Source organism: Corvus moneduloides, chromosome 1 (genome assembly GCF_009650955.1).
Source record: "Corvus moneduloides isolate bCorMon1 chromosome 1, bCorMon1.pri, whole genome shotgun sequence".
Classification (NCBI taxonomy): domain Eukaryota; kingdom Metazoa; phylum Chordata; class Aves; order Passeriformes; family Corvidae; genus Corvus; species Corvus moneduloides.
In genome coordinates, this window is record NC_045476.1 from 92248945 (window position 1) to 92261347 (window position 12403).

The following is a 12403-nucleotide window of genomic DNA, read 5'->3' on the forward strand; positions in this document are numbered from 1 at the left end:
TTGAGCATTGCCTGTGTTTGAATCAGTACGATCTGGCACTACAAATGCCACTTCAAATACCAACCTTCCAGTTTGATTTGGCCCATACCTTATGTGTAAACCTGGCATAACTTCAAATTCACACCCAGGATGAACACTGTCACACACACACACTTGTACCACATGCATGTATTTGGTTGAACACAGATGTTTAGACCTGCTTATTGCGGATAAAGTGTGAGCTGCTCTATGTGTATGGGCATGATGACTTCCTCACATTCCACCATACAAGGGCAGCAGAGTGTGTCCAAGATGCCACTCAAGTATTAACAGTACAGTTCTGGTAGTTAAAAATGCTCTTATTTTGACTAAGGAAGAAGAAAAAAGGGAATTTTGTTTCACTTGGAAGAAACATTCACAGCTTATCCACAGACCACTTGGATTGCAAAGCTGGTCTGCAAGGGAATTAGAGGAGAAATGCCTTGACATTCAGTCAGGATGGGAAAAGGGAAGACCAGGTTTATTCCACACTACAGGAAATAGGTAAATAGCTAGTTAAAAATCTAAATACCAGGAAATGAGGCTAGAAAGACTATTTCATTTACTGGGGCCCAGTCCCATACTTATGTAACCAGGAAACATTTTCTTTGATTATTCAAAGTGAGCGTGCTCCCTTACAGTCAGACTGACTTCTCTGCCTCAAAGTCTGCAAAAATAACAACTTTTATTTCCAATACAGGCAGGCAGCATAGTGTAAGGGAATGTAAGGGGATACAAAATACCCCCACTTTCCAATCAGTGTTTCCTGTACCCAGGACTCAGACTCCTTCCTTAGAACTTTCTCAAGGCATGACAAAATGAAGCAGATCTGGTGACCCAAATTTACAATTTTCTTATTAGAACTGAACAGAAAAAAAAATTTTTTCATGTTCAGGGTACATTTAAGGAATAGAAAGGACTCAGTGGTTGATACCCGTTCTGTATGTTACCAGCTTCTGGAGTCATTCATTCTTTCTTTTGCCTTGGTGCTTTCAACAGTCATTTACTACTTGGAGCCAGAGCACTACAGAAGAATATGCAATAAGAAAGGAACAAAATAGGGGATTCTTGCAGAGAAATATACAAGATCACCTTTCACCTCATCCACCTCAGCAAAAATCAGCATTTATTACCTGTAAGCTCTTCTGGATAAACAAAGAACTAATTATGTCACTTTTTGTTTTGTCAACTTCTTATGAATTTTAGCAGTGGACTTCTCTACCCATGGAGCTGCTACAGCAGAAGCTTGTGAACAAGAAGTGTGTAAACAGAGACAGCAATTTTGTTTCACTGTCGTTGAGGGGGGAGTCCATAGTTTTGCAATGACATCAGAAAACAACATAGCTGTAATTTTCGAGGGATGGAATAAGTTCCATTCTGTCTTCTAAAATAACATGTATTTTTGTATGGAACGTTAAATGGTGCCTACTGCATGTACTAAATATATAATGAGAGTCATGGTAGTGACTGGAAGCCAAGCTCAGAAGACAGAACTGCTGTCATACATACACACACAGAGCCCAGCTCTCAAAAAAAGGCACTTTTATACTGGAACAGAACAATAGAGAGGGCTTAAACTGGCTGTAAACATAAATGATGAGGGTATGAGAATAATGACCACAGATTTTACTTTAAAAAAGCATAATAAAGGGACAGATGATGGGCATGTGATAGATTGGATGGCCATACATTTAATAAACAAATGCATCATAAGTCTTTGCAATTTATCATACAATTTGAACTGGATGATTTCTCTACCCATCATTCTCCCTTGGCACTTACTGGAGCACTCTACATGCCATGGACAGCTTTAAATAATTCCAGTTGAAAAACAACAAGAAGAGAAATATTTCCTTTTTCCATTCACATATTTAGAATATTTTTTTCCATATTTTACCTGCCCAGAATAATTTTCAGTGCTGGACCAGTAGCACATTTTCTGAAGACAAAAATGGAATGAGTTCAAAGTTTAGTATTATTCTACAGCCTTGTCATTAGAAAAGGGGAAAAAATCCATCTGCCCAGTAAGAAAGATAACATTCATTTCAATCCTCAAAGATTCCAACTGTAAGAAAAAAAATGAAAGCATTACATGTAGAAAAGATATTTAAGGATGTTTTGAGAATCAGGGATTTTAGTCTCTGAGTGACTGGATTGCTGAAAATGAAGTAATTTGTCTGTGAAAGAAGATGGGTACTAAACTGATCTGGTCATGATTTTAAAATTCTAAGACTCAAGCTGATTAAATCCACCAGGCAGAACACAGTCTTTCTATACTGGTACTAAACCTGACCTGCTCCTATGCACTTACACATAGTTTCAAGCACGTATACCAACCACATGCACTAACTACCATTTGCACAGCTGCCATAGATACAGAGGAAATATCCATGCAATATAATAGGCAACCCAATATGCCACCATCCTCTGAGAAAGCTTGGAGGAGAGATTTGAGCTTGCATCTGGAAGACGCCATTGCAGTGGCATCACCTGAAAATGTAATTTTATCTTAATTTTCTTATTTGTGATGAAACTGATTTTAAAAAAATCTAAAAACAAAATGTATTTTTTCTTTTTAGTTGCAGAAAAAAACCGACTCCAAAAAACTAAAAACTGAAAAACTTTTTGTAAGTGTGAGATCTATCAGGTTAAAATTCACTTTTAGCGTTATTCTTGCTTGCTCTCTACTGTGAATCTGGGACAACACCGGCTCCCTCTGGTGACCAATGTACAAAAGGATTTCAGTAAAATCTTGTGCACCGCGAAGCTTAATCAGTTTCTAGTTCACTGGATTTCGTACGAGTTGAGAAAATTCATCAAAATAGGTTTAATCATAAATTATACCTCTGTCCTTATTCCCTAAGAGCACTGAATGTCACTGACATTGGAGCTGTATGACAGGAATTCGTTTTGATTTATAAGTTACCCCTGCATTTATTTGTCCTCCAGAAATGGCTCAATGGTATTTTCCATTTTTTTGGATTGCTTATTTGATTTTCACCCCAGATATCTTAACTTGAAGGACAGCATTTGAACAAGGCTGTTTGGCAATACAGAAAAATCCTGATTATATTAAGTGTGTTGCTTACTAACTCTGGTAATAGCATTCTGGTGAAAAACCGTATTCTAGTAGTCTATTTGTTATCAACTTCTCCATGTCACTCTCACTACCCTTCCAATGTCTCCAAGATTAAAATAAAAGGAGTAAAACCAAGCCAATGTCCTTTCATATCACTGCTAACCTAAGACTCCATCAAACAGATGGAGACCTAAACTGATACTCCTTCCTGTTATTGCACATGACAGAAAAACTCATTCTCTTTCAGAAGCCAGGTTGAGGAGCCCTCACAAATCCTGAGCTGACGCTTGGAACAAACAGGAATTCCCCAACTGTACCTCAGGGCTGAGCTGTTGCTCATGAACCAACTCCCAGTGAGTTCCCAGTCCTGCAATCATGCTTTGCTTAAGCCCTTTACCTCCTTGCACACATGGTATTATGAATTAACAGTTCTGAGACTGAGTACTGACTCAGATACACTGAGTATCTGTGCCATTCCACTCCACAGATTTGGATTTCATAAGTGTCACTGAAAGTTTTTTCTGACACCATGTACAGTACTGCGAGGTTTCAAACTATGCTAATGTCACAGTATAATTTCTTACAACTAGGATGATTTCTTGTAAAGATGCAAAAAAATTTTCTTCTGTTTTTTTTGTAAGTTCTGTTTAATAGTATATACGTACCTGTAACTTATGAAATCATAATAAACAAAGGATATGAGTGAACATAAGCAATGATTTTTTTTAAAATCCTGAAAGGCAGAGCTGGCTAGCTTAAGCTGGTCTTTAAAATATTTTATCTAGGATTTCACAAAAAGTGTTAATTCCCACAAACATATTTTAGAGGTAAATTTTGCATTTTAATAAAAGAAAAGGTAAATTAAGTATAAATAATTAACTTTTTGAGTTTTCACCTACAGCTTTTAAGAGCTTGAGGAGACTACCTGAAGAGACTGCTTTTCATAGGAAACATGCCAGCAATGTGGAGAAGAGCCATAGCTGTATCCTTTCAAAGCAAGGAAATTTTTTCTTTAAAAATGTGATTTTCTTGAAAACTTGTGCCACCTTTCAGCGAAAATGGTGTCAATGGAAAGAACTGCTTTGACACTACACAGTATGTTGTACTCAATATAAAACACTTTGTTTCACCACTTCATTACTTTTACCCTAGTCTGAACTCCATGGGCCAGGTAACTCTAGAGTTACAAATAGGATGTAATAGAGTAATGAGAATGGGTAAATTAGGTTCTTAATCTTCACATTGTGAACACCTACTTGTTTTTTTTTTTTTAAGAGAAGACTTACAATTAAACTATTGTCCTGTCTTAAGAAGGTATTACAAAGTACCTGGCAGCTCAGAGAGTTCAAATCTACTCCACTTTTATTAGAAGACCCTTAGGGTACTAAGTATACTTTCTAAAGCATCACTTAAAACTTATTAACTACATGTCATATTTGTATTAAAAACTGTCAAACCCCATTTTAGTCATATTTCATATTATTTGTAGTAATGCTTTGCTTTCTTATTCTCCATTTTGCCTACCTGGAAAGGATTCAAGATTAACATGATTATTTGCTTGAGGGTAAAACAATAATTTTTCATCATTTAAATCAGAGTTATGTATTGCAAGTCACTCATTTAAATAACATGAATGTCTTAAAGCACAGTACATGCGAGGTCAGAATAGTTCTGGGTGTGTGCACCATTACATTGCAACTCATAAAGCCTATGTTTGTAGTTCAGGATTATTAAAAATATATGTCTTATGGGCCGTTCTCATGAAGAACTTCCTTCAGTACAAAGAAGATTTTGCTAAGTACAAACTTATATATGATATTTTAATTAAAACTCACTGACTGTTCCTAGTACAAGTGCAAAAAGGAGACTTGTGGAACGAGATTTCTGTTGAGCAAACAGTGTTTGCATTTTTTGTTACAGAAATAGAACACACACCTTGATTTCCACAGGATGTCTCCAGCATCAAGATAAAATTACTCATATTAAGCATCAGGATGAAAGCAGAAGTAAAGAATATGAATCAGTGCATTTGGTATTGGTTCTTGGTATTCCTTTTAAGCCCCTTATAGATGCAACAGATCTTCCTGTTTCTTTTTTTCTTGACAGCTTGATTGATAGCCAAGATATAGAAAGAATCTTGCACTTCAACTTGACTAGGCCATGCCCAGTTCTAGTTTTGTTTCAAAGGAACAAAATAGATGCAATAAGAGGAAGATAGAACAATAGAGAATACAAAATTTTATACTTAGAGTAATAGAAAGCAAAAAACAATGTTTTTAGAAACTTTTCATTAAAATTTTTAACAATATGAAAAGTAAGACACCCTGTCCCAAACCTACACTCTTTTGCAACATCAAATCAAATTGAACCATGGCTCAAAATAAAGAGAATCTTTTGGAAAAGAATGACAGATAATTTTTCTGAGGCTGGTATACAGATTTATATAACACACCATTCAGTTCTGGAGCATACATCTCACAAATGAGTATGAACCACAGCCAAAAATAATCAATAGTAATTAAAAGAGAATGTGCGAGTTTAAAAAGAAAAGAAGCCAAAATCTCAGTCAGAAAAAGAGGGTTTTTTTTTCCAGCTGGGGAGGAAGGAAGGCAACAGAAGAATCAGGGTAGCAGAGGCAACAGGAGGTTCAGAAGTATGAAGGTCATAGGAGGAGAGGCAAGGTCTGTCAGACACGCTTGGAGTATGAAGGAAATGATGCACAACAGTAAACTGTTGGGGGAAAAGAGTAAAAGAATAAAATTGTAAGTATTGTGTAGGTCAGTGAGAAGAATGGCTAGCATGCTCAATAACATTAAAATATCAGATGCCCAAAGGAGGTGTAGGTGCATGGGCACGTGTGTTAAAATTTGGAATCCCACAGATGCTCTGAGACTGACTCCCCGGATTCATGTGTAAGCTAACTCAATCCTAACAGCACAAGACCTACTGATATGCAGTATGTCTATGAATTCTGCTTTACCTGACCCGAATTTTAATTCTCCAGAAGGTGCAAGATAGATGAGACTGGAGATTCAACTTCATTCTTTAGCCTCAGATTGCCTGAATGAGTAAAAATAGTGAGGGCAATGAAAGCCTCCTAAGCCACACCTGCAAGTGTTCTTGCTTTAAAGATCACCTCTAAGGAAGAAAAGGCTGGGTCACTTGACACGTGCCTTATAAAGCAGTGTACCATGACAAGCCAGCAAAACTCCCGGCATAGCAGCCCTCAGCTCTCAACTGATTTAGAGTCACATGTAAGAGAGTGAAGTTTCCTCTGTTCCTCTTGAACCCATTTTTGGTTCAAGCTAACAAAACCCAAGTCTTAGAATCTAGCCCTGTGAAAGACTAGATATATATCTAAGGTGACTGAAGAAATACGACTGAACTTCTTGTGAAACTGTCATTGCCTTTGTCAGCTGGCTTGTATTATCTGTTCACTCATCAGTGATATAATGAAAAAAAAATTAAAAATTAGATATAAGGCTCTTTTCTGTTCTCCTGGTTCCTTAAAATTAACCTGGTTTTATTCAACTGGTAGTATGTATGTCACTTACAGAAAATAAAATGCTTGTACCCACTCCTTCACCCCTTAAAAACCATCCAATTAAGTGATGATTGACTATTTTGAACTATAGTTACAAACAAGGACAGGTTCAAATCAAGATTTCATTTCTTCAAAGACAGAGCACTTTCTGAAATTTACAAATCAATCAGTTGTCAAGCCCTTACCCAGTGTGAACCCTGAGAGCACTACTACTTATCCAGTGCCAGAGTAAAAATTTTAACTTCGGGATCTCACTCTACAGGGAGGTGAACTGTGTATTCTTTTTCATACAGCTTTTCTTACTGCATATCATAATGATAGCTCGTAACTAGCCAAACAAAGAGCTGATCGTGGAGTTTCACAGGAATACTGAATTTACTCTAACGAGCTGGCTGACATTTCAAGGCAGCACGTTTCAGTTGTTTGTCTAGGTGCAGCAGCCTTTCACTATGTGCATTCTTTACCTCAGGTAAGTAGCACAGAGCTCACTGTCAACTCACGTATTGGGAACTCCACAGGCAATGTGACATAACCAAACACCATGCAACAATCTCCATCTCTGCATTCCCAAAGTACACTCAATCTTAGAATCAGGCTGTGAACAATCTGATTAGTAAGATAAGGAAGGAGAAAGGATCCCATAAACACATCGATTTAAACCTGCACACAACATGCAGCTAAGGTTCTACCAGACCAAATGTTAGTGAAACAGTCCGGTAATTAGAATAAAAAGATTTAAGAGCAAAAACTGTGAGGAACTTTTGTACTCGTTTATGGAAGAGATTCTTACCATTTGATACAGAAAAGCTGAAGTATCTTATTCATACTCATGAATTACTTACACTCCACATAAGTTTGGGAAACTCAGTGAAGAGTGATGGCCACCACTCTCTATGAAATGAAAATCCCTCAACATGTGTTTCCCAGAGCACAAGGAGACAACTGTGAGGGACGGAGGGAGGAAGGATGGAAGAACAGAAGGAAGGAAGGAAGGGTGAAGGACAGTCCCTTCACAGACGGTGGCAGATCAAAAGGAGTGAGAATTTCAACTCCACATATCACAGAATTTCTAAATGGGAATTTTTTCTCGTGGAAGACATACTGCTGTTGACAGTCACCCACACAGCAAAGGAAGACCACAATCCTCATCACAGAAAGCTGTTTTGAGAATGACTTCAGAACATCCTCCTCCCCACCTTGTTCGATGAGAAAACACGTTTACTGAGGTTAGAGTTGGGAAGATCAAAAATTTTGTTGTTCTTTGAATCTACCACCCAAATCTTATTTGCACTGCTTGAGGCATTCTCAGGCAATAAAAGACATCATTGCAAAACCTTGTTCTTACACAGCTCAATCGCTACGGTATCTAAGCACCTTTCAGAGTGGCATTAGGCAATGTAATTAGCATCTGTCCTACATGCTGCTGTCTCTCATGGGTACATCTATACACACTTCTCTTGTGTAAATCTACACACTTATCTTTATCTAGCTAGGACACAGCATATTTACAGAGCTAAAACTTGTCGCTCTCCAACACTGATGCTTTAAGTCTAAAATCAGTACCCACTAAGCTCTTGCTCTCAGTAAATTGAGGATAATAAAAATGCATGTTTTGTTTCTATGTACAAGCTTCATTAAATCCTTTTGGCTGAGATACTATGTTTGTTTAAGAGCAAATTATCTCACTGATTAAATCAGGGCTGCATTGATTAAAGGGTATTTGATCAGCAAGGTAGATCAGGAAAGCATTGCAAAATTAACAGTGATAGAAAATCAAATGAAGCAGAAATATTAATGCAAAGAAGGCCACAATAGATTTTTAATAAAGAAAACATTGTAGGCAAGCTGATGGTATCTAGAACAAAAAGAAGATTTTAAGTATGATATGATTTCTGTGCATAAGCTGGTAAAGATGTCTTAGGGTTAATCCTCAGTAAGATTCATGTTTTCTGTTAGTATGATCTCCTTAATTTCCATCACTAGGTCCAATAAAACTTACCAATTGTATTTCCTCAGCACAGATTTGAAAAATATTGCTTTAGATTTAGCTGGTAATCAACAGCAAACACACCCACAATAATGTATCAGAGTAGCTGCAACCTGCAGAGTACTTTTGGCAAACATAAGGTCCTGGAAAGAGACCTTCTGTCAGATTAGCAGCTAATGGAGACATTTCTCTATCCCATGGTTAGGAGACACCCTCCTAGTCTTCAAAGGAAGTGCATCCATGAGATGTCATAACGTGCAGAGCTCTGCTGCTTTTATTGGCTCTACATGGGTGTGCAGGGCAATCCCACAGGGAACATAATACATGATCAAAGACTTGGATTGTGTACAAAGATTTAAAGGCAGTCAATGGATAAGCACGAAAAAGTAGCATGAAAACATGCTTTTCACAAGTACATGGGGACATGGAAAATATTGTACTTCTTTGTCTGATAACTGTTATGCCCCAGGGTGAAGAGCACACAAAGGACTACCAAGAGATGCCAAGAAAGATGTACCCATTAGGACAGGATGGCCTTTAACAATATACAGCTCCTGTAAATGGTTTAATTTTCCTAAGGAGGATACTGTAGTTTTCAACCTAGACTGACAGACCCATTGACTCTCAATGGGACTTGTCTCTGGAGACAAAAAAATTGTTAGTACAGAAAAACAAACTTGGGGAATTAATACAAGACAACAGATTTTTTTTTTTTTTTCAGTTGAACAAAGCAAAAAAGCTTGATGGTTATTTTTAAATGCTTCTGTACAATGGCCAGGTATCACATGCAAAACTCTCTCGAAACAAGTGTTGATATTAGTTAGTTACAACTTGGTATTAGTTAGTTACACTGCATTGGACATTTTGAAAGACAACAGGCTGGAAAAAGGGGGAAAAACAGACACAGATGTCTAGAGAGCAGAGAGGAAAGTCTGGAAAAGCTACCCCTGAGAGTAATCATCAAAAGAGTGGAAATGCAAATACAGATATTTTCAAACATACGTTTAGGTACCAGCTCTGTTGGTGCTGTAACATCTGCTTCTCTGTAACACACTGATGGATCCACAATGTCACTGCCAGGAGGAGGGTAAGGTGGGGGTGGGGGGATCACTAACTGGGGGGGACCACGAGTGGTGCCCCTAGGAGGCTTTTGTGGCACCTGCCGTCCATCACCTACAGGGGGATCAATTAACTTGTTACTTCATTGCAAGATAATGATTGCTCTGTTTATTGTTATTTTTTTTAAATTACACATTGATTTTCCCTTACCCACATCCAAGGTCTCTCTTGGATCTACTTCCGCTCTTATTTACATACAAATAATTAAGGCAGAAGGAAAAGGTGGGTCTTAAACCAACAGCAGTGGGACCAGAATTGAGCCCAGTACACACATGTACATTATAACTAACAGTTAAAATCACCGGTTTTGGCAGACATAAGGAAGGAGATAGTTGAGTTAAATAAAAAAATTGAAAAAAAGCAGTGTAAGAAAATGTGAAAAATATGTTTTATTTTTATCTTCTGAAGTGTCAAACTGCCTGAGTTTGCTGACCTCTCAGATACTTTATATGACTATTTTCCTGACTCTTCCTGAGAAAAAGAGATGCCTTAGGTCAGTATTTTGCAGTAGGTACCTTACAGGTTTTTCTGTTCTTTTTTTTTTGAGTTGGTTTTCATTATTTTGACATTGTAGAGAAGCAGATGATTAAGTTGTTTTATGCAAAACAGTGTTTGAAGCTATCAAAGGAAATGCCCATAACTTTGTCTGGGGGATTATTTCAACACTGTGTGCAATAACTAAACAAATACATGTGTCTTTCACTGTACTCTGTGAACCACTTGCAAAGTTAAAGAGCTGCTGCCAGTTTGTAGGGTACAGAACTTGAGCTACTGCTATTTGGAAAGCCCTTAGAGGCTGAAAGTACACTGAGGAACCACAACTACCTGCTTGTCCTGCTCTCATACCCTGCCTCAAGCATGTGGTCATTGCTGAACATGGATGCTGGCAGGGACAGATCTTTGGTCTGATCCATTCCTACACTCTCGGGCTTGTGCTTTGGGGCTGCTGAGAAGGGAAGCAGCACCAAGGGGGAAGATAAAACATTAAACCATTATGATTTTCTACTTAGGAGTCACTAGCTTCCAGGGGAGTATCTTCCAGAGACACATTTTAACGCTGGCAAATGTGCAAGCCCTTTTTTTACTGCTTTGAGGAAATTTGGCACAATACTTTGGTATCACAATAAATGATTCCGTATTGAATACTACAGTGAATTTCCCAGTTTGAGAATATTTTTGATAGGATCTTCTGCTTTGATTCACATGGCTAACTTGAGAGCTACATAGGTACCTTTAATACTTTTTCAATCATGTGGCTGACTATTTCTTGCAGCACGTTTTTCCCCTCACTGGAGTCTTGCTTTTTTCGCAGCTTTTCCCTCATGCTTTCAGAGCCATCTGTGCTTTCTCATTGTTTTCTTGCAAGCGCCCCGAAGAGAGGCTGTTTTACCAACCCTCTCTGGCTGTAACATTTTTTCTTTTTAATGAACACATTCATTCAAGAAAGTAGCAGAAAACGAAAAGCACTGAAGACAGGGCTACTGTGGGACAAGTTCTTTGTCAGTGTAAAATAATAAGTCTCCATTAAAGCAAACGATACTACAGAATCCCACATGAGCAGAGTCTGGCCAGCAGGCACTTACGTACACAGTATTGAACAGACTAGAAGTACCTCTGCTATATCTCATCTGTAACATTTGAGCACCAATACAAAAAAAAAGAACACTTATAAAAAGTTAAAGCAACAAATGTCAGCAAAAAGTGACCAGCAGTAGGGCAAAGCAAGAGAAGCGGTAGAGCGTGACATCTTTAGTGGCTAAAAGTAAGCCAATTTGCTGAAAACTTCTGTGTTATATGGCCCAGCAATAACATTGCCCTTAGAGAGTTTAAATAAGAGATGTCAATGGAGTCGAATATGTCACATGATAATGGACTCCTGCTGCTACATAAATGCTGAGGCATTAAATGTGAAGCATTTACTGAAAATAAATGTTGGAACAAAGCCAAGAGGTTTCTTTCTAAACTGTAAGGCATCTGTAATGTAAGCAATTATGTATGACAGAATGTCATATCTGTATGTCTTAGGCATTTTGATGAAACATGAGGTCAAAGGCATGAACTGAAGTGCACTGAGTGCATTATGGCACTTGAAGAATGATTCTCTTAATGTACTGAAAAATGAGTTCCAATATGTGGGGTCATTATCTCATATCTTTATCCATTATAAAATCACTTTGCTTGCTAGAAGCATAATCCTGGTGTCCTCACTCAGGCAAAGCTCTCACCAATCTGAACAAGCTACCAGGCAAATAACAACAGAGTTCTGGGAGAATGTTTTTCAGTTTTCCTGTAGGAGTAGACGTGGTGCCACATGCAGCTGAAACTACAGTCTCTTTTATTGTCTCTAGGTATGTATGGCATTCCTTTGAGAGCATCAGTTCTTTTCTTCTACCGATTAGCTAAAGACTCAGCAGATATTTATTTATAATGAAAGTGAGGATGAAATTTAAAAAACCAACTTTACTCTGTATGGGCAGTTGATGTCAAATTGTTGGAGGACTATATGAAAATCAAATGCCTTCAGGTTTTAGAAACATGAGGAGACACTGAACCAGCCTGACTGTACTTGGGTTCTAGCAGAACTTCATGGCTTGAGATGCATTCAGTATTGCCTGGCCAATCTCTATTTATTATTTATTAGCATTTCCATTTACTA

General features: G+C 37.8%; 1 protein-coding gene across 1 annotated transcript in view; it reads right to left on the minus strand.

Moving 5' to 3' along the window:
* Positions 1–5149: 5149 nt before the first annotated feature.
* The window catches only part of LOC116448427 (protein cordon-bleu-like), a 116372-nt gene continuing 109118 nt past the window's right edge, over positions 5150–12403 (minus strand). Inside the window, exon 12 of the mRNA XM_032118752.1 lies at positions 5150–5827. Coding sequence (XP_031974643.1) covers positions 5784–5827 — 44 coding nt within the window. The 3' untranslated portion in view covers positions 5150–5783. The remainder of the gene's footprint in view (positions 5828–12403) is intronic.